Here is a 27,996-nt window from a genome sequence, read left to right on the forward strand (position 1 = left end):
CCAACGCTCTCATTGTGACAGTTATGAATTTAGCTACAGAACGAGAGGACTCATGACTTGTCTACTAGTTCCCCATTGGCTGATATCACGCCTGGGGTATTTCCCCAGGTCCTGCTCCCATAAAAAGGGTGTGCCAGCATCGTCCGCATGCGGAGACACCATTTTTATGGTTGCCATATTTATCGGAAATATGGCTTGCGAGATATGAACCATTTTTTACTGGAGTCGTTCTGTCTGGATACTTCCATAGCCTTTCTAATTAGATAGCAGCCCCTACCACAGGGTCACGGCAGGGAGTCATCCTGTGTCCATTGTTCCCACATCATCTAATCTCCATATCACAGGAGATGGCCGTTGGAGGTGTAAGTGGAACACAGACCAGTTCCTTTGACACCTATCTGCTAAACAAACCGTTTATCCCTGTGGTAAATTTTCTGCTTGAAGGAGTTGTTTGAAGGAAAGGGGGGGTGACACCAGGAGAGGGCTTTCTGACATAACTTGAATATCATGATTTATCGTCATATCTCCGGATTTACCTCACACCTCCCCCCTTTTGAGGGCGCTAGGGGGCAGCACACTCCGGTGTTCCCCCGTGCGCCCGTCCGCGACCTCTCCTTGTCGGGACAGCCCGTCTGCGTTACCGTGGTCACGGCCCCTTTTGTGTCGAATGGTGAAGTTGTATTGCTGGAGCGCCAGGCTCCATCGCAACAACCTGCCATTCGTCCCGGAGACTGTGTGTAACCAGCTGAGGGGATTGTGGTCCGTCTCCACGATGAAGTGGCGCCCGTATAGATAGGGTTGCAGACGCTGCAGGGCCCACACTATGGCCAGGCACTCCTTTTCCATCGTGGAATAGGCCACTTCCCTTGGTAACAGCTTCCTGCTCAGGTACAAGACTGGGTGCTCTTGGCTCGCAGAGTCCACCTGGCTGAGCACCGCACCGAGGCCGAAGTCACTGGCGTCGGTCTGTACTACAAACGGCCGCGTGAAGACGGCTGCCTGTAGCACGGGCGGGCTGGACAGGGCGTCCTTTAGGGCCCGGAAGGCTGTCTCGCAGTCCATTGTCCAATCGACTGCAGAGGGCAGCTTCTTCTTGGTGAGGTCCGTCAAGGGCTTTGCCAGGCTACTATAGCATGGAACAAACCTCCTATAGTACCCAGCGGTCCCCAAGAAGGACATCACCTGCTTCTTGGTCCTGGGGGTGGGCCAGGATGCGATGGCCTCCACTTTCTCAGGCTCGGGCTTCAGTGTTCTCCCGCCTACCCGGTGACCGAGGTACTGGACCTCGCTCATGGCCAGCTGACACTTTCCCGGCTTGATGGTCAAACCTGCATGGTGGACCCGCCTGAGCACCTGTGCTAGATGCTCTAGGTGATCTTCCCAGGTGGGACTGAAGACGGCAATGTCATCCAGGTACGCGGCCGCGTACCCTTCAAGTCCCTTGAGCAGGGTGTTGACCATCCGCTGGAAAGTGGCAGGGGCATTCCTCATCCCGAATGGCATCACCGTGGACTCGTACAGTCCAAATGGGGTAATAAAGGCAGAGCGTTCCCTGGCCTTGCGAGTCAGGGGGATCTGCCAATATCCCCGGCTCAGATCCATGATGGTCAGGTACTGAGCCCCGGCCAACTGATCGAGCAGGTCATCGATGCGTGGCATTGGGTACGCATCGGCGACCGTGACAGCATTGAGCCCCCTGTAGTCCACGCAGAACCGAGTGGTTCGGTCCTTCTTAGGGACGAGGACTACAGGCGAGGCCCAAGCGCTGTTGGATGCCTGGATCACCCCCAGCTTCAGCATCTCGTCAATTTCCTGGCGCATGTGTTGCTGCACCTCCAGGGAGACCCGATATGCTGAACGCCGGATCGGGGGATGATCCCCAGTGTCCACGTGATGGACAGCCAAGTCAGTCCTTCCGGGCTGGTTGGTAAACAACCCCCGGAAGGGGTGTAGGGTGGCCCACAGCTGGGACCGTTGGTCCTCCAAGAGCTGGTGGCCAACCTCCACATCCTCAATGGATCCGCCTGCCCTAACCTGGGCTAGCATATCCAAGAGGGTTTCCGCTTCTCCCTCCTCGGGCAGGTTGCACACGGGGAGCGCACATGCCTCCCGCTCATGATGTGCCTTCATCATGTTCACATGGAAGGGCTTCCGCCTTCCACGGGCAGGGTCCAGGGTGACCAGGTACGTTACAGGGTTGAGCTGCTGGTACACGAGGTATGGGCCTTCCCAGGCTGCCTGAAGCTTGTCCTGTGGTACGGGGACCAGTACCCACACCTTTTGACCCACTTGGTAGGTCCTCTCACAAGCGTTCTGGTCGTACCAATGCTTCTGATCGGCCTGGGCTTGAGCCATATTGTCGTGTACCAGTTGCGTCAAGGCCTGCATTTTGTCCCGGAAGCGCATGACATACTCGATAACCGACACTCCAGGGGTGGCCAAATCCCCTTCCCAAGCCTCTTTCACCAGAGCCAGGGGGCCCCGCACACGTCGCCCGTACAGGAGCTCAAACGGTGAGAATCCTGTTGAGGCCTGTGGAACCTCCCGGTAAGCAAATAACAGGTGTGGGAGATACCGCTCCCAGTCACGCCCATGGGAGTCGACCAACATCTTAAGCATCTGCTTTAAGGTGCCATTGAACCGCTCGCACAGGCCATTAGTCTGTGGATGGTACGGGCTGGCCACCAGATGTCGCACCTGGACTTGCTTACAGAGGGCCTCCATCAGCTGGGACATGAATTGGGTCCCCCGGTCAGTGAGCATTTCCTGGGGAAAACCCACTCGGGAGAAAATCTCCAGCAATGCGGTGGCCACCTTGTCAGCCCGAATGGACGACAAGGCCACTGCTTCTGGGTACCGGGTGGCATAGTCCACTACCGTCAGTATGAAGCGTTTCCCGGAGCTGCTGGGGATGGCCAGCGGGCCGACCAGATCCACAGCCACCCTCCTGAAAGGCTCATCGATGATTGGCAGAGATACCAGTGGGGCTTTGGGGTGTGGCCCCGCCTTCCCCACTCTCTGACAGGTTTCACACGAACGGCAGTAGGCAACCACATCGGCCCCCATTTTTGGCCAGTAGAAATGCTGGTTTAACCTGGCCTTGGTCTTAGCGATCCCTAGGTGTCCGGCCATCGGAATCTCATGTGCGATCCGCAACAACTCCGTCCGGAACGGATAGGGTACCACCAACTGTCGGTCCCTGGGCCACGCCTCCGGTGAACCCTGCTGGACCGTGACCCGGTACAGCCGTCCTTGGTCCCAGACCACTCGCTCCGGGTCCGAGTCCGAGGGAGGCTGTGCCGCCTGCTCCTTTAGAGCTTTCAGGCTGTCGTCAGCTTCTAACGCTGCCTGAAACCCCTGACTAGATGTGGCCAGAATCGACGAGACTGTCACATCTTCGGTCAGTAACCCGGGACCTGTGTCCTGGCCTCCACCTGACTCGGCTGCCACTTGGTCAGAAGGGGAAGAGCTATCGGACCTCCGGGAGGCCCCTTGGCTTCCAGCACTCCCACTGCGGGTGACAGCGGCCACAGCCGCTGCGACCGTGGGTCGTGCCTGCTCCTCCTCCGTTCCTGACCAAGTCGCCGGTTCAGGCAGACCTACCTGGCTTCCTGACACCCCGGTTGTGGGGGAACCATGTACCGAGATCTTACCTGGGAGCACTTCCGCTCCTGGACCGGCCCCAATCTCACCTGCCTGTTCCCCCCCTGCAGCAACAGAACCCCGCTGTGAAATCTCTGGGGACCCCACATTTGCTGTGGTAGCCCCCACCCCACACACTGGTCCTCCCCCTGCAGCACCCTGCTCTCTGCTTATCCCTGCAGAGGGCAACAGATCCCAGCTCACAGGCTGATTACTTGTAGAGGCATTGTCACACCTTTCTCTGACCCCCTCCCTTGTCACAGCTGCAGCTGTGTGTGTGTCTATGGTGTCTATGCAAGCAGAAATATCAGAGTTCACTCCCCCCTCTCTCACATCATTCATAGATAACACATTAACATTGTCCGGAGGCACGTCAGTACTGGCTGAAGGTTCAGCCCTTGGGGGGGGCCCAAACTGGGAGGTTATCTGCCCCAAATCTGTCCCAAGTAGCACGTTTGCGGGGATCCGATCAGTTACCCCCACCTCTCTCACCCCTCGCCCTGCGCCCCAGTCCACATAAATGTCAGCAACAGGCAGCGCCGGGTCAATGCCTCCAATCCCGGAGACAGCGAGGGTTTTTCCAGGGATCAAGTCTTGGGGGGACACCATCTCAGGCCGCACCAGAGTCACCTCCGAGGCGCTGTCTCGCAGTCCTATGGTCACAGACCGGCCGACGGTGACAGGTTGGAAGCTGTCCAGGGACCTACCACCACCCCCACCCACACAATACACCTTGGGCGGCCCTTGGGACGGGGACGGAGCCGGGGCCTTGGGACGCTGAGGGCACATGGCCTTGAAGTGTCCAGGTAGGTTGCACTGGTGGCACCGTCTTGGTTCTGCCACGGGCCTGGAGAGGGGAGTTGAGGGGGACACCCCCTGCAGTCTAGGGGCAGGTGGGGCAGTCGCAGAGTTCATCTTACCCCCTCTCCAGGTGCTGCTGGTGGCTGCTCTCCTGGCCTCAGGAGCCCGATTGTTGGTGTAGTCATCGGCCAGGGCAGCTGTAGCCGTGGACCCCTTTGGCTTCTGGTCTCGGATGAACTGGCGGAGATCCTCAGGGCAGTTCCACAAGAGTTGCTCCGTGATGAACAAGTCCAGGATCTCCGGTCCGGTGGAAAGCTGCAGGCCTTGGGTCCAGTGGTCGGCAGCTCGGGCAAGTGCCCGCCTGTGGTCAGCCCAGGAGTCCTTTGGTCCCTTCTGTAGGCTCCGGAACTTCTTGCGGTAGGACTCTGGAGTGAGGTTGTACTGTTGGATCAGGGCCCGCTTGATGGTGTCGTAGCCCTGATCTGCCTCAGCAGGCAAGTCCCCAAGGATATCCAGGGCCTTACCCCTTAAACGGGGGGTCAGGTATTTGGCCCACTGGTCCTTGTCCAGATGGTGCTGCAGGCAAGTCCGTTCAAAAGCAGTCAAGAAAGAGTCCAAGTCTCCATCCTTCTCCAGCACTGGGAAGTCCTCAACACGGACCTTTGGAAGTTTGTTGTCTTGAAGGTCACGTGTGGCTGATGAGGGCCGGAGCTGAGCTAGCTGCAGCTGGTGGTCACGGTCTGCCTGTTGCCGTCGCTCCGCAGCCTCACGCTCTGCCTGGCGCTCTTCACGCGCTGCCTGCCGCTCTGCCCTGCGCTCTGCCAGGAGTTCCTTGTAGCCCTCCTGGTCTCCAGCCTGGAGAAGGGCCATAGCCATTTGAAGAAGGCTATCCGAGCCTCCCAGGCTCGGTGGAATGGCACGTGGTGATCTGCGGCCCGCTGCGGAGCCAGGTGATTCACTGTCCATTTCAGAGCGGAGGACTGGCATCTGGCTCGTTGAGGACCCTTGGGCGAGCTCCTCCTCATTTTGTCCAGCAGTGCCAGGTTGTGCGATGTCCTCTGCAGAGCTGTTCTCTGGCGTCGGGCTCTTGGAGGGCTCGTGGACAACCTCCTCATCGTCTCTGGCCTGAGCATCGGCCATTCCTTTGGCTTTGCTCCTGGTGCTCTCAGCCATTGTTGCAGACTTTGGTCACTGACACAGAACTGACACCTGATGCACCCACACACCTTACAGTATCTGCACTCTGACACTCTAGTGTTGAGCTAGTCTGAAGACCCCAGCAGCCACAGCTGCTGCAGGCAGTCTTTAGTGTCTGGGAGTATGGGTCTCACACTCACACACACTATTATCTCGATCCCACCGCTGCCACCAATATGTCACGAACCCCCGGGGGGGTCACTCAGAAATCCCCCGCGCTGGCTACCAGTACGTCACAATCGGGGGGTAACAAGTGGGGGTCACCCCTCCTTTATACCTCCCGACCGACAGACAGAGCACGTGACGCGCTCTCTAGCGCCCCTCTTATAGTCAGGCCAATTATGGAATTGCCCGACAATAAGCAAGGAGGCCGCTATACTACTTATGCCGATTATTGAAGGGTCCCCGGTGAGAGTAGGGTATATATTCCCCCGACCTCCGCGGGTGGAATATATAAAACCTCCCCGAATCTCACTGGCCTCCCCACAATAATCCTTGGCACAACTCGCTGCCACCAACCGCTTCACGGTAACTATTAGCCGAACACACAGACGTGGGATTCAAGATCGAGATAACAGAACAGCCCAAGATTAATTATATAATTTAATCAGCCTAAAGCACACTAGAAACTACAATATATACAATAGGGAATCTACAGAATATACATATGTCAGAGTACAGTTACAGATAAAGCATGGTTTACAAACAGGCATACACAGTTCCAGCAGTTACCTTGTGCGTCTGGCCACAGGGGGGCGCTGTAGACCAGGTTTCTAGGATCCTTCCCACAGATGTTTCCTACACGTGACCCCCAGCGAAAGAACCCTGGAAAATGGCCGAAGTAGGGTTATCAACCTGGGCAAATCCAGGTCCCCTCCTACCTTAGTGACCTCAGAGGGAGCACTGCTCCACCCCTGGCTGGAGTTATGGACCATATCCACAACAGGGGATATGGCCATAACTTGGCCTGGGAGCGTCGTAGGCAGACGCCAACGCTCTCATTGTGACAGTTATGAATTTAGCTACAGAACGAGAGGACTCATGACTTGTCTACTAGTTCCCCATTGGCTGATATCACGCCTGGGGTATTTCCCCAGGTCCTGCTCCCATAAAAAGGGTGTGCCAGCATCGTCCGCATGCGGAGACACCATTTTTATGGTTGCCATATTTATCGGAAATATGGCTTGCGAGATATGAACCATTTTTTACTGGAGTCGTTCTGTCTGGATACTTCCATAGCCTTTCTAATTAGATAGCAGCCCCTACCACAGGGTCACGGCAGGGAGTCATCCTGTGTCCATTGTTCCCACATCATCTAATCTCCATATCACAGGAGATGGCCGTTGGAGGTGTAAGTGGAACACAGACCAGTTCCTTTGACACCTATCTGCTAAACAAACCGTTTATCCCTGTGGTAAATTTTCTGCTTGAAGGAGTTGTGTGAAGGAAAGGGGGGGTGACACCAGGAGAGGGCTTTCTGACATAACTTGAATATCATGATTTATCGTCATATCTCCGGATTTACCTCACAACAACCAAATGGAGCAATGAAATAACTCATGGCGTGAGCTCAATGGCTCTATAGCAGACCTGTGCCCGGCTTGTGGAGGAGATACAGGTTAGTAGGCTCTATACACGCTGGGATGTGAGGGAGGACAGAAGACGAGTGTGTGCACGCATAGGGAGAAGTGAAGGGAACCTCAAGTAAATGCCAGTGTGAAAGTATGTCATAGCTGGGGGTGCATTGCTTTCGAGGTATGTTGTAATCATCCAGGTAGTGTGCCAGAAAAACTGGATGTGTTGCATTAGTTGTACATTCGCTGTATACCAACAAGCCAGCTCTAGTAGACATTTGGTATTTTCCACCAGGATATTATAATGACACTGAGGGCCTGAATTTTCCTTCCACCTGAGTTTGACATCTAAGCTGTAGATAATGACTCTGAATATTCCCTTATTCTGGGTATCTGTTATATAGATGACCTCCCTGACCTCGGCATCTACTTTATCCTCTGCCGTCCTCAGATAGGAGACATCACTGATCACCCGAATATCATGGATCTGATCCACATGTAGAGTAGAATCCTCCAGACCAGGACTGATACATTGTACTGTAACGTCACCGTTCTAGTTCCATTCCTACGCTGGCGCCTCAGTGCATCCTAGCACCAATGTCCCTGCACTCTCCTCCCCCTACCCAGCTGGGATACCATTGTAGTTTCCTTTTGGTTGCTTGCATGGTTCTCTTCTCTGCCGCACTGCCACTCACGTGTTGTTTCTTCTTCTGCTGTCTCGTACGGCCATCCACGTGTGCTCAATCCCTAAGCCTCAGGCCCTGAGCTTGTCCTGCTAGGTTCCTAGTTAATGACAAGGGTGTGCGTATGTCGCGGGCGGAGGAGCGGACGCTGCGCTCTCCCACTGCTCGGGTCCGGCTGCCGCTGCTGCTGCGGCCGCTGCTGCTCGGTGGTGGCTCGAGCGATGGGCCGGATCCCGGGGACTCGAGCGGCGCTCCTCGCCCGTGAGTGAAAAGGGGAATGATTTTGGTTTTAGGGATATTGTCCGTGACGCCACCCACGGTTGTGGTGATTTTGGTGACACCACCGCTGCTCTGAACGGGGATCCGGGGAGTGGTGACAGGGAGCAGCTGAGTTGTTATTTCTCCCCTCCGTGGGTAGGGGGTTGGTTGTCCCGGGGCCCGGTGATGGGGTAGGTAGGGATGATGGCAGGCGGGTTGCGGGGCCTGATGAGGTGCAGGGTCGCAGGGGCAGCGCTGTGCCGTACGGCACAGGGGTACTCACTCAGCCTGAGACGATGACACAGTTCTCGGTAAAACACACGGCTGGATGGACGGGTCCCCCAGACGGCTGCGGTTGCTTCTTCCCCGTAGGTTGGTGATGACTGTCTCTCCCTGCACCTAAGTTCAATGTTGGTAGCGATGGGTTCCCACCGGTAACCCGCTCCCCCGACTTGGATATGGGCCGGAGGAGCCCCTTTTGCCCGAAGGCGCTGGCCCTGGGAGACGATTGCCCTTGGCGGTGGCTGTGTCTCCCCTTCACGGTTGGACGGTTGCCTTCTGTCGGGACTTGACTGTTTGGAAACCCAGGAGGTCCCCTTCACTAACGGATTTGGCAAATTCACGGCGACTCCTAGACTTGCCGGGATCCGAAAGGTCCCTGCCAATGGTGCTGGCTTCTCTTTGTATACCGGTCCGGTAAAAAGATAAGAAAACGGTAACAGACATACAGGTATACTAACTTCATACCACATCGGGAGGCATATTCTTAAACGTTGCAAACGGTTAACGGTTACGGCTTCCGCTCTCACCCACCCAACCAACCTCGCCCTGATGCTGCCCCTAAGCAAATGGGCAACACCCCTTGACCCCAGTCCAGCACAAGTTACCCGAGCGGGATCTGTCCTTCCCCTCCAGAGAATCGACACCGGTTCCGGTGGTGGCTGGGCCCCAGCCTGCTCCACTGCGGGCCCTTCCTCCAACCTGCCTCTACGGAGGCGGTAACGGTAAAGCCATAACAAAACATTATTTACATTCCACAAGTTTGTGGTTGCCCTGCAAGTTCACGGGCTTGTCCGTAAGGAGTCCCTTATGCAAACTTCAGACAGTCCCCACGGGGACAACGGTGCCGGCAACGACCGGTTCAATCAGCAGTAGTAGACAATCAGATGAACTTCGGTTAATCACTCATTTTCATTTTTCAAAAACTTTCAAAACTTTAAACACACACACAGTTTTCTTTGGTCCCAACGGGGACAGTGACAACGGTGCTCCGCTGCCCTACTCTGACTCTTCTGTGTCTGCTGGGTCCTCTGCCACCAGCATATCAAACATGCAGTGACAGGCTTGCTGTGACATGGGCGCCCGGTATCCATTCCCACCATTACGCGCGGTGTAATAAACTACCGGTTCCCCCACATAGCGGAGACGCTCACTTGCCTCCTCACCTTCAAGGGCGGATTCAGCACCAGAGCTGGAGTCGCTGGAGTCACCACCACTTGCATCTGCGTCAGGCGGGTTACCGCCAGCTGCCGCAGCCTCCTGGCCTCCAGCATCCAGCACATCAGATCCTTCTGCAGTAGCACGGGGTAGCAGGTCAGGCGAGTTTACACTGAGGCGCCCCATAAGTAACGGCAAGGGTGATGCATGGGTCGAGACTAGGCCGGGCCCCTCAGCCGCAGTGGCTGGTCCTGGTAGGACATAGGGACGTGGGTCACCAGTCGGCTCTGTTACATCCGTTCTCATCCCATACATCGGGGCCGTTGCAATCAGCATCTCCATCTCGTTGGTCCACTGCTCCATCATCCGGAAGATCTGATCCTGTTGACGTTGGTGGAACTCGATCACTCGGGCCTTCATCCATGCCACGGTCCCGGGCTCGGGGCCTGGCGCAATCACTGCCCGGACTTCTGGCACATTTTTATTAAGGGGCCACGGTCCTAGTGGTTTCCCTGGGAGTGATTCAGGGAAGTCCTGAGCGTCTGCAGCCGGTTGATCCGCCGGGGCGGATTGGCAGGGTATCGCTACCGGTTGGGCAAGTAGCGGGCCTAGTGGCGGGGCGGCAGCAGCTAACATGGGTAGCGGGTAGAGAGGCGGGGTGAGTGGATGCAGGCCGGGCTCCTCAGCCTCAGTGGCCGATCCCTCGGGAATACAGGGGCGTGGGTCTCTTACCCGCTCCTCCAAATCCTCTTCCACCTCGCGTCTCCGCATAGCAGCCACCACGTCCGCCATGTCGGTCTCCCACTCCTCCAGGAGGAGCTGCATATGGGCTTGCAGACGGGTATTCAACGGGGCAGTCCGGTCTCTCAGCCACATGGCCGTGCCGGGTGCGGGAGCGTCCTCGTTGGCGGTCGGACTGTGCATCTTGGCAATCGAGCCTTCCAGGAACCCAGTATTGCTGCAGAGTCCTGGCGTCTCTGCTTTTATAGCCGCGGCTACATGCGACCAGTCGCCATTTCATCCCCCCTAGCCTCTTTCCGGCTCCTCCTCTACCGGGGCGGGGTTTTGACCTTCGCGCCTCCACTACTCGAGGAGACGCTCGAGCGGGAACTTTTCGCGCCAAAGATGGCGGCTTCTGAAATTTTCCGGCCGGACACCTCCGGTGGTAACAAGGCGCACCTCTACCCAACGGCAGAGTGGTAAGATCCTGTTCGTGACGCCAAGTTGTCGCGGGCGGAGGAGCGGACGCTGCGCTCTCCCACTGCTCGAGTCCGGCTGCCGCTGCTGCTCGGTGGTGGCTCGAGCGATGGGCCGGATCCCGGGGACTCGAGCGGCGCTCCTCGCCCGTGAGTGAAAAGTGGAATGATTTTGGTTTTAGGGATATTGTCTGTGATGCCACCCACGGTTGTGGTGATTTTGGTGACACCACCGCTGCTCTGAACGGGGATCCGGGGAGCGGTGACAGGGAGCAGCTGAGTTGTTATTTCTCCCCTCCGTGGGTAGGGGGTTGGTTGTCCGGGGCCCGGTGATGGGGTAGGTAGGGATGATGGCAGGCGGGTTGCGGGGCCTGATGAGGTGCAGGGTCGCAGGGGCAGCGCTGTGCCGTACGGCACAGGGGTACTCACTCAGCCTGAGACGATGACACAGTTCTCGGTAAAACACACGGCTGGATGGACGGGTCCCCCAGATGGCTGCGGTTGCTTCTTCCCCGTAGGTTGGTGATGACTGTCTCTCCCTGCACCTAAGTTCAATGTTGGTAGCGATGGGTTCCCACTGGTAACCCGCTCCCCCGTCTTGGATATGGGCCGGAGGAGCCCCTTTTGCCCGGAGACGGTTGCCCTTGGTGGTGGCTGTCTCCCCTTCACGGTTGGACGGTTGTCTTCTGTCGGGACTTGACTGTTTGGAAACCCAGGAGGTCCCCTTCACTAACGGATTTGCCAAATTCACGGCGACTCCTAGACTTGCCGGGATCCGAAAGGTCCCTGCCAATGGTGCTGGCTTCTCTTTGTATACCGGTCCGGTACCGCCGGGCCACCGCCCGTCCACGGTCCTTACGGTAGACTCCAATCGGCCACTCCTGCAGACGGTCACCACCGTCTGCCAACCTTGCTGTTCTGTCTGGGCCACACACCCGGACCAACTTCAGACTCTTTTGCTGTCACTTTTCTTCTCTCTACCACTTTCCTCCTTCCACTTTCTCCTCCAAACCCTATCTCTCTACTTCACCTCCTTCCACTTCCTCCTCCAAAACTAGACTGACTGTTTTTCCCTCCTCCAGGACTGTGAACTCCTTGGTGGGTGGAGACCAATCGCCTGGCTCCACCCCCTGGTGTGGACATCAGCCCCTGGGGAAGGCAACAAGGGTTTTGTGTCTGGCTCAGATGTGCCTAACCGGGGTGTAGGGTGTGGTGGTGTAGTTACCTGTGTCCCCTGACTTGTCCAGGGCGCCACACGTACGCTCACCTTCCCCGCTTATATTGGGGTGGTACGTGCACCTTGAATTGCTGTCCCCAGCCTATGGCTGGGAGGCATCAGGTATAAAAGTTCCCCTTCCCTGATGAGGGCGGCCAAGCAACTGCTTTAGGTTACTAAACCTAGCTCTGTGTTGGTCCTGCCATGTTTCTTCCTGTACCCAGCTCCTGTCCTGACTGCTATAGTTCTGGTATGCTAATGTCTGCCCTGGACCTGTCCTATTCATGTGTTCCCAGGGGTGGGATTCAAATTTTTAACAACAGGTTCTCTGTAAATCCCGCCCATTTGAAAACCCACACCCATTTTGTAACCACACCCATTTTGTTAGCCACACCCATTTTAACGCACTTTCCTCAACCAAAAATACAAGTAATTTAAATTATAATCTCTTTCCCCTTCTTCCCCTCCTCCACCATCACTCTCCTGTCCAGCATCAATTGTTCCAGTCACTGTCAGTCTTATTGTATTAAACGGTTTTTCTACAGTTTTTAAAAATTATTACTAAAGGAGCCCTGCTAAAATTGGAACGGACGGACTTCCCCAAACAGATCTCACCCCATGTGGTCTCTCCCCCCCTGCAGATCCCATCCCATTATGGCCCCTTTCCCCCTGCAGATCCCATCCCATTATGGCCTCTTTCCCCCTGCAGATCCCATCCCATTGTGGCCCCTTTCCCCCTACAGATCCCATCCCATTATGGCCTCTTTCCCCCTGCAGATCCCATCCCATTGTGGCCCCTTTCCCCCTGCAGATCCCATCCCATTATGGCCTCTTTCCCCCTGCAGATCCCATCCCATTATGGCCTCTTTCCCCCTGCAGATCCCATCCCATTGTGGCCCCTTTCCCCCTGCAGATCCCATCCCATTATGGCCCCTTTCCCCCTGCAGATCCCATGCCATTATGGCCCCTTTCCCCCTGCAGATCCCATGCCATTATGGCCCCTTTCACCCTGCAGATCCCATCCCATTATGGCCTCTTTCCCCCTGCAGATCCCATCCCATTGTGGCCCCTTTCCCCCTGCAGATCCCATCCCATTATGGCCCCTTTCCCCCTGCAGATCCCATGCCATTATGGCCCCTTTCCCCCTGCAGATCCCATGCCATTATGGCCCCTTTCCCCCTGCAGATCCCATCCCATTATGGCCTCTTTCCCCCTGCAGATCCCATCCCATTGTGGCCCCTTTCCCCCTGCAGATCCCATCCCATTATGGCCCCTTTCCCCCTGCAGATCCCATGCCATTATGGCCCCTTTCCCCCTGCAGATCCCATGCCATTATGGCCCCTTTCCCCCTGCAGATCCCATCCCATTATGGCCTCTTTCCCCCTGCAGATCCCATCCCATTGTGGCCCCTTTCCCCCTGCAGATCCCATCCCATTATGGCCTCCCCTCTCCCTGCAGCTTCGGCTCACTGAGCGACTTACCTGATCCAAGCAGCGGCGGCCTCTCCTGTGTCTCCCGTCCTCCTCCGCGGCACTCTGAACTGTGTCGCTGACAGACAGCAGTGGGAGGAGCTCCCTCCTCTCACTGCCGTCACCTCTGCAGCGTCATCGCGTCGCTGCACGCTGGATCAGGGGGCCGACAGGCTACACTGAACCAGGAAGTGCGGCGCGGAGGGGCGGGAATTCATTTGTGCTAGAGTCTTAAAGAGACACTAGCACAAATGAATACAGGGAACCGGATCGCCAGAGCTGTTTCTTGCCGGTTCTGGGAACCGGCTGCTATTTTAACAACCGGTTCTCCAGAACCGGCTGAATCCCACCCCTGTGTGTTCCCCTGGTACCAGTCTGCATCCTGTCTCTGAATTCCTGCTGTTTTCTGTACCTGAGACCCTGCTGTATCATGTTCATGTAATCCTGCTGTGACTAAAGTCCTGTTTTTGTTTTAAGCCTGAAGTCCAGAGTTCCTGCTGTGTTCATGTCGCGGGCGGAGAGGTGCGCAGCGCTCACCCACTGCTCGGGTCCGGCACTGGTACTGCTTCGCTTGCTGCTCGGTGGCTCGAGCGGTGGGCCGGATCCAGGGACTCGAGCGGCGCTCTTCGCCCGTGAGTGAAAAGGGGGTGGTTTGGGTTTAGGTATATTGTCCGTGACGCCACCCACGGTTGTGGTGAGATTGTGACACCACCGCTGCTCTGGACGGGGATCCCGGGAGCGATGACAGGAAGCAGCGCAGTTGTTGTTTTCCCCTCCGTGGGTAGGGGGTTGGTTGTCCCAGGGCCCGGTGAGGGTTAGGGATGACAGGCAGGTTACGGGGCCTGGTGAGGTGCAGGGTCGCGGGGGCAGCGCGGTGCCGCACGACACGGTAGTACTCACTCAGCCAATGATGAAGACAAAGTCCTTGGTAAAACACACGGCTGGATGGACAGGGCCCACTGACGGTAGGTTGATGGTGACTGCCTTTCCCTGCACCTGTGTTGTGTTACGGTTCCAATGGCTTCCCACCGGTAACCCGCTCCCCAGCTTGGATTGAGGCTGAGGGAGCCCCTTTTGCCCGCAGGCTCTGGCCCTGGGAACTGTAGCCTTGGCGGTGACTGTGTTTCCCTTCACGGTTTGAGCTGTCGCCTTCAATCGGGACTTGACTGCTGGGAAACCCCGGAGGTTTCCTTCGCTAACGGATTTGACAAACTTGACGGTGACTCCTAGCCTTGTCGGGGTCCGTAAGCCCTGCCGGATGGTGCTGGCTTCTCTTTGCTCGCCGGTCCGGCGGTACCGCCCGTCCGTCCACGCTCCTTACGGTTCGCTCCAATCGGCCTCTCCTGCAGACGGTCACCACCGTCTGCCAACCTTGCTGTACCGTCCGGGCCACACACCCGGACACGGTCAGTCAGTTGCTCTCTTGCCACTTCACTCCTCTCCTTTCAAACTCCAAAACTAAGCTGCTCCTTTTTCCCGCCTCCAGAACTGTGAACTCCTCGGTGGGCAGGGCCAACCGCCTGGCCCACCCCCTGGTGTGGACATCAGCCCCTGGAGGAAGGCAACAAGGTTTTTGTGTTTGGCTTAGGTGTGCCTAACCGGGGTGTGTTGGTGTAGTTCTGTGATGACCTGGCTTGTCCAGGGCACCACATTCCCCCTTAGTAAAATGCAGACCGTCCGCGGGCTGCCCGTCCATCACCGGTTTTATTTTTGGTTAACTGCAAAAGATAAAACGGTAAACATAAGCATTTCAAATCTTCCCACATCGGGAGATGCATCTCTTAAATGTTGCAAAACGGTACATTTTTATTAAAACAGTACGGCTTCCGCTCTCTCCCACCCAAACAACCTGGCCCTGATGCTGCCCCTAAGCAAATGGGCAGCACCCCTTGACCCCAGTCCAGCACCAGATTGCCCGAGCTGGTTCTGTCCCTTTCAGGGGACCAGCGTCCATGGGGACCCCTGAACCCCCCCGGAGGATCGCCACCGGTTCCGGTGGTGGCTGGGCCCCAGCCTGCTCCACTGCGGGCCCTTCCTCCAATCTTCCTCTCCGGAGGCAGTCACGGTTTTAGCCAACAAATTTTTATTTACGTACCACAAGTTCGTGGTTGCCCTGCTAGTTCTCGGGCTTGTCCGTAGCAGTTTCTACACATGGGTTGTAAACAGTCCCCACGGGGACAACAGTTGCCGGCAACGACCGGTTTAATCACAGTTGCTAATCAGGTGACCTCTTCGGTTAATCATTTTCACTTATCATTCAGAACTGTAAACAACGTTGCTGGTGGTCCCAACGGGGACAACATTTTAGGCGGAGGACCGCCGACTTCACTGCTCATCCACGGTGTCGGCCGGAGGAGGGGGTTGGGTCGAGGCTTGGGCCTCCTGACTGCCTCTCAGCTTCGCGTCCAGGGCAAACCAACCCCTCTCCCCGCAGTGCCTGGTGTATTGGACCAGGTGCCCTGGAATTAGGTTGCGGCCCGGATGGTCCTCCGGCAGATGGGCATGGATGTCCCGTCGGACGATAAAGATTTCGGCCTCCAGGCCCGGTTTGTATGTAAATCCGTACCCCCGACGGACATCAAATCTTCTCACCTGCCCCTCATAGATTGGGCCCCGCACACGGAAGGTGGCCTGGCGAAGATTCTCTTTCTCCCGTATCGCACGGGCAACCAGCTCTGCCTTCTTCCTCTCTCTTTCGGCGATCTCCTGGCCCAGTGGTGTCGGCTCCCTGTCCCAATACGGGGCTGCTACGGGCCCCTGCGCACGGGTCGGGCCCTGCAAGACCTCCTTGACGCTGCCCACCACTGGCCGCCTTGGTGGGAGGTCCCGCAGTGACTTGGCCTGGGGTGCTGCTTTGCAACGGCAACCTGGCGCAACCTCAGCCGAGGTGTGGGGAATGGGCATAGGGATCCTCTCCCGCTGAGCCTCTGCCTCCTCCTGCATGAGACGGGCTGCCGGAGCCAGTACGGGGTCAGGCACGGTCACCGGTGCCTCCGGTACAACTTCGCCGACGGGCTCGGCCTTCGGCTTCTTTCACGGCAGCAGTTTCGTACGGTCACGGGCTTCTGCTGCAGACCGGTCCGCCGGGGCGGATTGGGAGGGTACCGCTACTGGTTGTGATGGTAGCGGGCCTAGTGACGAGGCAGCGGCAGCCAACACGGGTAGCGGGGGAGGTAGCAGGGCGAGCGGGCGTAGACCGGGCCCCTCGGCCGCGATGACCGACCCGCTAGGGGTACAGGGGCGTGGGTCACTTACCCGCCTGTCCAGAACTCCCTCCTCCTCGCGTCTCCGTATGGCCTCCACCACCTCCGCCATGTCGGCCTCCCACTCCTCCAAGAGGAGCTGCATCCGGATCTGCAGCCGTAGTTGTAACTGAGCGGTCCGGAACTCCACCCACACCGCGGTCCCGGGCGCGGGGGCTACGGTGCTACGGGACGGTTGATACATCGCTGCGGCGGCCTCTTCCACGAACAAAAAGATGGCCGCAGGGTCCTGGCGTCCCTGCCTTTATAGCCCTGGCTCACATGCGGCCAGACGCCATCCGTCCCCCTTAGTCTTTTTCCGGCTCCTCCTTTACAGGGGCGGGGTTTCGGCTTTCGCGCCTTCACTACTCGGGAAGACGCTTGAGCGGGGACTTTTCGCACCCAAGATGGCGGCTTCTCAAAATTTTCGGCCGGACACCTCCGGCGGTCACAAGGCGCACCTCTACCAGACGGCAGAGCGGTAAGATCCTGTTCGTGACGCCAAGTTGTCGCGGGCGGAGAGGTGCGCAGCGCTCACCCACTGCTCGGATCCGGCACGGCTACTGCTTCACTTGTTGCTCAGTGGCTCGAGCGGTGGGCCGGATCCGGGGACTCGAGCGGCGCTCCTCGCCCGTGAGTGAAAAGGGGGTGGTTTGGGTTTAGGGATATTGTCTGTGACGCCACCCATGGTTGTGGTGAGATTGTGATACCACCGCTGCTCTGGACGGGGATCCCGGGAGCGATGGCAGGGAGCAGCGCAATTGTGGTTTTCCCCTCCGCGGGTAGGGGGTTGGTCGTCCCGGGGCCCGGTGAGGGTTAGGGATGACAGGTGGGTTACGGGGCCTGGTGAGGTGCAGGGTCACGGGGGCAGCGCGGTGCCGCACGGCGCGGTAGTACTCACTCAGCCAATGACAAAGACAAAGTCCTTGGTAAAACACACGGCTGGATGGACGGGGCCCACTGACGGCTGCGGTGGTTTCTGCTCTCGGTAGGTTGATGGTGACTGCCTTTCCCTGCACCTGTGTTGTGTTACGGTTCCAATGGCTTCCCACCGGTAACCCGCTCCCCAGCTTGGATGGAGGCTGAGGGAGCCCCTTTTGCCCGCAGGCTCTGGCCCTGGGAACTGTAGCCTTGGCGGTGACTGTGTTTCCCTTCACGGTTTGAGCTGTCGCCTTCAATCGGGACTTGACTGCTGGGAAACCCCGGAGGTTCCCTTCGCTAACGGATTTGACAAATTTGACGGCGACTCCTAGCCTTGTCGGGGTCCGTAAGCCCTGCCGGATGGTGCCGGCTTCTCTTTGCTCGCCGGTCCGGTACCGCCGGGCCACCGCCCGTCCACAGTCCTTACGGTTCGCTCCAATCGGCCTCTCCTGCAGACGGTCACCACCGTCTGCCAACCTTGCTGTACCGTCCGGGCCACACACCCGGACACGGTCAGTCAGTTGCTCTTTTGCCACTTCACTCCTCTCCTTTCAAACTCCAAAACTAATCTGCTCCTTTTTCCCGCCTCCAGGACTGTGAACTCCTCGGTGGCCGGGGCCAACCACCTGGCCCACCCCCTGGTGTGGACATCAGCCCCTGGAGGAAGGCAACAAGGTTTTTGTGTTTGGCTTAGGTGTGCCTAACTGGGGTGTGGGGTGTGTTGGTGTAGTTCACACTACCCTGTTGCGGTCCAAACCCGCTGTGCTTGTGTGCCACCCCCGTTCCAGCAGCCGAGCTGCTCGGATCTGGATCCGGGGTGGCTCAAGGATCTCCGGACCCAGGGGTCATGCGGCCACTCAAATGAAGGGGGTTATTTACAAGGGATTTTATAGAGTTTGTGACGCCACCCATGGTATGTGGTAATTAGGAGTACCACCACTGCAGTTGGGAGTACCCGGGGATGATGGAATAGGGCAGCCAGATGTTTTGACCCTCTATGGGTAGGGGGGAATACCCCGGGGCTCGGTGATTGTGGGGAAGTGCCATTGGATGCAAAGGGGTCACTTGCGTACTCACTCAGTCCATTAAGCTGACACCGACAACTGGATAAACCAAAGTTCTGGATACCGCTGCCGGTGAGGGTAGCTTAGTTTGGGTCCCGTCTCCAATGGTGCTGCTTGGTGATCCGTGACCTGCCTCCTGGCACTAAGTTTACTTCTCTGTTTGTCCCGGTAGTATGAAACCTGCCGGATTCCACTCCCCACTATGGCTAAGTGTGGGAGCTTGCTCTCAGAGTTCACGCTTGGGATTTTCTGGACCGTTTTGAGTGGAAAGTCCTATCCCCCTCGTTGCGCTAGTATTCCGATTTAGGAGCGGGTGGGAACGGATCTTGAAGGCTCCGTTCTCCTCGGGTAAATTGTCGGGTTGCCTGAAGCTACTCCCGACCTACGGTCTACGTACCTGTCGTGCCTTGGTCCAAGCCCGGTGATGGTGCAAGGCCGCCGGCTGTCCTCCTCGACAGATCCGTGCCCCTTGCCAAGATCACCTGCCATCGGGGTCCAGCTCCTCTAGGCCCAAACCACCGTCTGCCACCTAGATTGCTTCCCAGGAGCCCTGCTCCTGACCTCCTCTCACGTAGAGTAAAGGCTACTTTACACGCTGCGATATCGGTACCGATATCGCTAGCGTGCGTTCCCGCCCCCATCGGTTGTGCGACATGGGCAAATCTCTGCCCGTGTCGCACAGCATCGGCTGGACCCGTCACACATACTTACCTTCCCTGCGACGTCGCTGTGACTGGCGAACCGCCTCCTTTCTAAGGGGGCGGTCCGTGTGGCGTCACAGCGACGTCACTGAGCGGCTGCCCAATAGAAGCGGAGGGGCGGAGATGAGCGGGACGTAACATCCCGCCCACCTCCTTCCTTCCGTATTGGGGCCGGCGGCAGGTAAGGAGAGGTTCCTCGTTCCTGCGGCGTCACACGGAGCGATGTGTGTTGCCGCAGGAGCGACGAACTACTTTGTACCTGCAGCTCCAACGATATTCGAGAATGGACCCCCATGTCACCGATGAGTGATTTTGCACGTTTTTGCGACGATGCAAAATCGCTCATAGGTGTCACACGCAACGACATCGCTAAAGCGGCTGGATGTGCGTCACAAATTCCGTGACCCCAACGACTTCGCATTAGCGATTTCGTAGCGTGTAAAGCCCACTTAAGTGTGAGGCAGGGAGTCAGTGCTCAGAGGACATGCCTCCAATTGAACTAATTGACATACCTCCTGTGACCACAAGATCGTTATGTCTCTGGTTAGTGAGCTCCATTCTACATGTTTAACAACTATACAGTATATGAACACCAACCTGCTCTGCAAGTTTTCTACAACATGCAAAAAAAGCCCATAGACTGACAAACAGTGTGGACTCTTTATCTCCTGTTTACTTTTTAACTTTTCCAACTTTTAAAGGGAAACTGTCATTTGATTGACACTGCCTAAACTGCAGGCAACTTGCTCGGGTGCTCGGTACTCGTAACCAGTGATGAGTGGGCACTACCATGCTCGGGTGCTCGATACTTGTAACTAGTGATGAGCGGGCACTACCATGCTCGGGTGCTCGGTACTCATAACTGGTGATGAGCGGGCACTACCATGCTCGGGTGCTCGGTACTCATAACTAGTGATGAGTGGGCACTACCATGCTCGGGTGCTCAATACTCGTAACTAGTGATGAGCGGGCACTACCATGCTCGGGTGCTCGGTACTCGTAACTAGTGATGAGTGGGCACTACCATGCTCATGTGCTCAATACTCGTAACTAGTGATAAACGAGCACTACCATGCTCGGGTGCTCGGTACTCGTAACTAGTGATGAGCGGGCACTACCATGCTCAGGTGCTCAATACTTGTAACTAGTGATGAGCGAGCACTACCATGCTCAGGTGCTCAATACTTGTAACTAGTGATGAGCGGGCACTACCATGCTCGAGTGCTCAGTACTGGTAACTAGTGATGAGTGAGCACTACCATGCTCGGGTGCTCAGTACTCGTAACTAGTGATGAGCGGGCACTACCATGCTCAGGTGCTCAATACTTGTAACTAGTGATGAGTGAGCACTACCATGCTCAGGTGCTCAGTACTCATAACTAGTGATGAGTGAGCACTACCATGCTTGGGTGCTCGGTACTCGTAACTAGTGATAAGTGAGCACTACCATGCTCGGGTGCTCGGTACTCATAAATCTTATGGAAAAATGCTCAAGTTCACCATTGAATTACATTATATTAGAGAGCATCCAACTATAGGTACAGTGCACCCAAGCATGGTAGTGCTCGCTCATCCGTAGTTACAAGTACAGAGCACGCAAGCATGGTAGTGCTCACTCGTCACTAGTTATGAGTACTGATTACCGAGCATGGTAGTGCCCGTTTATTACTAGTTACTACCCCCTAGGGCCCCGGGAGACCAGTTCCGGTAACGACAAAAACAGAGGTAATCTCAGTTTTTCCCCAACAATCCCCCATACAATGGTACATACCGTAGCTAGGGTCGAACCAATGGATGGCCGCCTAGAGGTGGAGCCAATCCAGTCCACTAGTTGACCAGGTAGGAGGGTACCCAGGAGAGTAGTTGCCGGCGGAGTGCAGTGGAGTACTCCCAGGACTACGCACCGACGGGGTACAGGAACCTAGGACAGGAAAGAGCTGCAAGCCGACCTGTTAACACCTGCACAGCAAGGGGACCATCAAGGACCTCGCCGACCCTAAAAATCCAAAGACTCAGTAGCAACGAGAGAGCCGGGGACAAGACCAGAGACTCCATCCCCACAGGGTTCATGCTACCGTCAGGCGGACAGAAGTGGACAAACCACCCGATGGGGACCTCCAGTTGCTCTACGCCACGGGGACCCATTTACCAGAGACAGGTGCAGGTGAAGAAGGTACCAGAGAACCAGACTGGCACTGGGACGAAGGGGACCTGGAGGCGAAACCAGCTGGTCTCGTGCAACCAGTTACCACCAACAAGCAGTGAGTAAAAACCAGTTGCACTATACCTCTGTGTGGACTCCCTTCTTCCGATACCAGTCACATTACCCATCCTCTGGGGCCCGGCCCTGCTTGCGGAGAGCTTACCATTCAGGCTGCAATGAACACCATTCCCAGTAGTGACATTCTGCAGCGGCGGCTCCATCCACATAGCCACAACACCGCAAGTGGTGTCACGTACGAACACTAACCTATTCTCCTTTAAATACACCCCATTACAAAAAGGGCCCAGGGCACAGAACCGGGCAACGGCCACCCCAGTGACATCCCCAAGACATATACTGCCCTGAACCAAGTACCCCATATCCATGGGCGCAACATAAGTGCAGTTACCAAGTGCTTTGGGGTGCGTGGAGGATATGGAGACAGATGAATAGGAGGGACCAGATTCTGAGGAAAATTTAAGAGAGCAGGGAAGAGTTAGGTTAGGGAGTTGAGGTGATAGACTTGTCTAAAGAGATGTATTTTTAAAGCACACTTAAAAATGTGGGGCTAGGTATTAATAAGCTTAACTAGGGTAGTGAATTCCAGAAAACTAGCGCAGCTTGAGAGAAGTCTTGAAGACTAAAGTGGGAAGGTTGGATTCTGGAGCATGTTAAGATCAGTTGTAGAATGTAAAGCACAGGTAGGGTAATAGACAGACATGAGGAGGAGATATCTGGTGCTCCAGAACTGTGAAGAGCTTTGTGGGGGAGAGAAAGAAGTTTATAGCACACTGTAGTGGATGCGTAACCAGTGCAATGACTGGCCCCATCAGCTTAGGAGAAGAAGAATAAAGAGAATGAGCAGGTGGGTCAGTGATTTGTGCACTGTATAGTGGTAGTGAATGATTTGGAATGTTTCAGAAATGTGAGCAGAGCCTCAGCCTTGTAGATGGGAGGGGGAGCGAGAGAGGGGCTGATGTGGAGAGTGCACAGAGTGATAAAAAGGTGATACATTTAAGAGAAAACAGCAACTAGAACATAGATGAAGCAGAGAGATATGGAAACTAAATTATACAGCACAATTGAGCACAAACGTCAAGTAATTCAGGGAAGGATATACAAGGCTGCAATCGTGTAGGCAGGCCACAATTTATGCAAACCTGTGGTTTGGGCAGCATGAATCAGATGACAGATTTTCTTTAATCTTTTGGAACCTCTGTGACAAACTTAAAGGGAACCTGTCACCAGTTTTTTCAGAATTGAACCAAAAATATCACCTTCTGCAGCTCCTGGGCTGCATTCTATGAAGGTGCATCTTGTTCCCTGACTCCCCTCGCAGACCCCAGAAATACCTTTATAAAATCTGCCGCCACGTATGTACATTAACCATTCTGGTCGGATAGGTGTCCTTTTCTTGGTCAGATGGGCGTCCTTTTCTTGGCTCCTGTCCCTCCTTCTGCTGTTGTTCACCGTTCTCCTTTCATGATTAACGTGGGTGATGCCTCCCTCATCATCCAAGTTGCTCTGCAAAATCTCACACCTGTGTAGAGACATTCCCAGTTTGCGCAGGCGCAGTTCGCTCTGCCCCATCACGGGCAGAACCGAAAATATAGGTGCGCTTGTGTGACGCCCTGGACTAGCCAGGTAGTTACAGTTAGACTCCTGCACAACACCTGTCCCATAAAAAGGAGTCATCAGCCAACCACAAAAACCCTAGTCACCTCCCTCGGTGCTTGATGGACACACCAGGGGGGCGGAGCCAGGCGGTTGGCACGCCCACCGAGGAGTTCAGAGGGCCTGAGGCAGGAAACACAGTCAGTTGAGTAGGAGCTGAGTTGTAGAGTTGAGGAGTGGAGGAGGTGAGGCCTGTGAGACAGGCCGGTGACAGTCTGACAGGTGTGAGGGTCGTAGCCCGAACATCTCGGCTAGGAGGCAAGCGGTGGCCTCAGCCTGCAGGAGCCGGGAAGACGGGTCGGTGGAACCGTGGTGGACCGGGACAGGGTAGTGGCCCGCCGGTATTGACTCGGGGAACCGACTCGGAAACCGGAGCACACAGGGGGGTACTCAGACCCTGAAACGAGCTCCAGAATCCACTAGACTGAGTTAATTAACTGATTGCGGTCTGGACTATAGATCCTTTCCCACCCAAGTCCTGACTGAAGACAACAGCCCACCGAGGGGGATAGAAAGCCACCGCACAGGCAGAGAGATCCCACGGGCCAGCGTCTGCAGGCAAATGGGCTCTCCCGACATACACAAAGCCGGGGAGCGGACTCCCGTTGCTGAAGCGCAGGCAGTCTACAGTTACACAACACAGTGCAGGAGAAAGGCAGAGACCACCATCCGGGTGGGGGACCCGACCGCAGCCGGCTGCGGGCACCAACCACCATCAACTTGGTTTACCAGTGACTTGTGTGTGTCAATAACAGTGAGTACAACAGTGCCCTCCAGCCGCGCACATCACCCTGCACCGCCCAGCCATCCCCAACGGGTCCCGGGGACATCATCCCTGCCCATGGAGGGGTTAACATCTGGCTACACTACCATCTCCCCCGGGTGCCCAGAAATCGCAGAGGTGGTGTCCAACTTCACCACAACCCGTGGGTGGTGTCACGAACTCAAGCGCGGCTCCGGCCATGCACCTACCTAACCCCCACCGAAAGCGCCAGCATCCCCTTTCAGAGCGAAGTGACCCCGGGTCCGGAGGCGCTCGAGCCACCAACCAATAAGCCCGGATCCGAGCGGCTCGGCTGTATCCGAGCGGCTCGGCTGTAGCCGAGCGCGGGGCGGTACGCATCAACTCTTCTGGCGTCACGAACTGGATACTTACCTATTCACTTACCTAGTGAAGTGTGCCTTGCAGCGAAGTCAGCGGTGATCCGTTGCAAAGTTTTCAGAATCCGCCATCTTGCCGCCATCTTTTGGCGTGAAGATTCCCGCCAGAGTCTTCTTCCCCGCAGAAAGGGCGCGAAAGCTGAAGCCCCGCCCCCTGGGAACACGAAATTAGAGGGAAAAAAAAGCGAGTGCCGCGAAAAGACCAAGGGGGAGATGCGGAAAGATGTGGATGCAGAGTGAAGTCGGCGGAGCGGCGCCCGACACCGGAGTGGCAGGGCTCAGAAGCGGCAGAGGCGGAGTAGTAGTAGTTTTAGAGCAGAAGACCGCGACTCGAACGAGCTCCCTGTGGGAACCGCTGCCTGGTTGGAGCGGGAGCTGGGTCGATTCTGCGTCCGGGTAAGAGCGCAAACCTTGCAGCAGGTACTCGACTGGAAGGCGGAGGTCCGGAGAATGGTTGCCGTGGTGTGGGCCCGTGAGCAGAGAGCTGCCGCAGCCGTGCAGCGCCGGGACAAAGCCACGCAGACCCCCATGTCGTCTCTCATCAGCTGAGAGCTGGAGCCTGCCAGCACCGTGACAAGTGAGCCCAGTGTAGCACAGCTCATGGAGGAAGAGGTACCGCCTACGCTACCTCCGCCGCCATTCCCGCTGGAGGTCCATAGCCCAGGGATGTATTGCACCTGGAAGGGGAGCCCGATAACCCATCCGAAGATAGTGCAGTACGGTCCCCTGCAATGGCAGCCGCGTCTGTGAGTTAACCCCCGAAGTTAAAAGTTAAAGTTGAGAAGTTTTAAAGAGACCGCCCCCGCTATAAAGTCTCCCACATTTGTTGAACGTCCCCAAGTTCTCGGGAGATGCCATCCTGCATATGGGTGGAAGGAGGAGGACCCTGCCCAACTTGTTGAATGCCGCTGCGGTCGGAGTCGCAGAAGGCGCCATCGGGGGTCGGAGCCCCTGGTGGAGGACGGCAAGGAGTTGTAAGGAGTGAGCACAATCCCGTTTGTAGAGTCCAGTCTACCGTACCTGCACTGCAGGCAGTGGAAGACGGGGTCTTTCTGGACAGTGTCACCATGAGTAAATGTAGCATTGGGGAGTGGGGACCCGTGCTGCCTAACCCCACCACTGAAAGCGCCAGCATCCCCTTTCAGAGCGAAGTGACCCCGGGTCCGGAGGCGCTCGAGACACCCACCAACGAGCCTGGATCCGAGCGGCTTCGGTGCAGCCGAGCGCGGGGTGGTAAACTTGCACAAGCCGGTGAGGTCTTTGTGCAGGCGCGAGATTATGGTTGGCGATGTGGATGATGCCGGTCATAATCTCGCACCTGCACACAGATATCACCAGCTTGCGCCACCGCACCTATGTTTTCGGCTCTGCCCACGATGGGGCAGAGCAAACTGCACCTGTGCGAGCTGGGAATGACTCCGCACAAGTGCGAGATTTTGGAGAGCAACTTGGATGATGAGGGACATATCACCCATGTTAATCATGAAAGGAGAATGGTGAAAAACAGCAGAAGGAGGGACAGAAGCCAAGAAAGGGACACCCATCCGACCAAAAAACGGACACCCATCCGACCAAGAAAAGAACACCCATCCGACCAAGAAAAGGACACCCATCCGACCAAGAAAAGGACACCCATCCGACCAAGAAAAGGACACCCAACCGACCAAGAAAAGGACACCCATCCGACCAAGAAAAGGACACCCATCCGACCAAGAAAAGGACACCCATCCGACCAAGAAAAGGACATCCATCCGACCAAGAAAAGGACACCCATCCGACCAAGAAAAGGACACCCATCCCGATCTGACCAAGAAAAGGACATCCATCCGACCCATCCGACCAAGAAAAGGACACCCATCCGACCAAGAAAAGGACACCCATCCGACCAAGAAAAGGACACCCATCCGACCAAGAAAAGGACACCCATCCGACCAAGAAAAGGACACCCATCCGACCAAGAAAAGGACACCCATCCCGATCTGACCAAGAAAAGGACACCCATCCAACCAAGAAAAGGACACCCATCCCGATCTGACCAAGAAAAGGACACCTATCCAACCAGAATGGTTAATTTACATACGTGGCGGCATATTTTCTAAAGGTATTTCTGGGGTCTGCGAGGGGAGACAGGGCACAAGATGCACCTTCATAGAATGCAGTCCAGGAGCTGCAGAAGGTGAGACTTTTGGTTCAATTCTGAAAAAACTGATGACATGTTCCCTTTAATGATTTTTACTTGATCTGTTTATTACTGTTATTTATCTTTATTGCTTCCTTTGTTAGAACATTTTTCTTACATGCTACTATTTATTGCAGGTTTTCGACAATTTAAACGAAACAAGATTGTAACTTCCTTCCAGAAGAATAAAGCAGGTAACAAATACATGATTCAGAGATCTCTCTCTATTTAGGGTATTGCATGGATTCAATACAAATAACCGTAATTGGAGGCTAAAGTGCACCAAAACCCACAGCACAGGATGATGGCAGTCATTTCTCGTCATTACTTACAATCAGGGAACTACATACTAAAAAAACTGCAGTTTTACAGTTTCAGTGGTTTGCACAACCTCCGGGGAGTTTTACATACTGTATATATGGATGGTGGTTCTATAGTACTGGTATGTCATTGGGTCGTGTAGCGGAAATCACTGCTGGCTGCAAGTGTCAGAAAGTGGTGCCAAAAGCGCTGCTATGTTTTTGGACAAACTTTTCAAATTTTTAACCCCTTTGATAAAGTAAACCTGTACATGGTTAATATCTACAAACTCGTACCGACCTGAGGCATTACATTGTCACATCAGTTTTATCATATATAGTGAACACGGTAAATAAAATACCCCAAAAACAATTGCGCAATTGCACTTTTTTTTGCAATTTCACTGCACTTAGAATTTTTTTCCCGTTTTCCAGCATTCAGGAGTACAACTCGTTCTGCAAAAAATAAGCCCTCATATGGCAAGATTGAAAAGATAAAAAAGTTACGGTTCTTGGAAGAAGGGGAGCAAAAATTTAAAAAAAAAAATCACCCGGGGGGGAATGGGTTAAAAGGATTGTGAGATGAAAACAAGAATAGGTGATAATAACTTGTTGATTGGTGGGAGTCTGAGAACGCTATGACCCGCACTGATCTGCAGAATGGGGATCATTCATCCCCATTAGAAGAGAGCAGCAGTGTACATGCGCGATCTGCGTTCTCTTTATTCACTATGGTGTGGCCGAGCTTTCCGTTCGGCTTTTTACAGCAGTCCCATAAAAAATGAATGAAGCGTCAAATCTGCCTCGCCATTTGTAACTGTAATAAAAATTTCCCTTCAAAAATGAAAATTCCCCAATCTGCCAGTTGGTATAGGTCCCAGCAGTGGGGCACCCGCCGATTAGCGCAATATCTCTTATCCTGTGTTTAGGTGACAATTTTGTTTCCACCGGAGAACCCCTTTAAATGCTGTCAGAGAGTACAGAGACTTTAGTGCTGATGATCTTGTGATAGGCGGTTATCTGTCATGTGAACGCAATACTGGCTGTATTCCCTGTAACTAATCCAAAAAAATAAAGGG

General features: G+C 55.5%; 1 protein-coding gene across 1 annotated transcript in view; it reads left to right on the plus strand.

Annotated features, from left to right (window-relative positions):
- The window catches only part of LOC142313236 (C-type lectin domain family 2 member A-like), a 65,182-nt gene that overhangs the window by 1,472 nt on the left and 35,714 nt on the right, over positions 1-27,996 (plus strand). The window contains exon 2 of the mRNA XM_075352221.1: positions 26,756-26,812. Coding sequence (XP_075208336.1) covers positions 26,756-26,812 — 57 coding nt within the window. The remainder of the gene's footprint in view (positions 1-26,755; positions 26,813-27,996) is intronic.

Source organism: Anomaloglossus baeobatrachus, chromosome 5 (genome assembly GCF_048569485.1).
Source record: "Anomaloglossus baeobatrachus isolate aAnoBae1 chromosome 5, aAnoBae1.hap1, whole genome shotgun sequence".
Lineage (NCBI taxonomy): Eukaryota > Metazoa > Chordata > Amphibia > Anura > Aromobatidae > Anomaloglossus > Anomaloglossus baeobatrachus.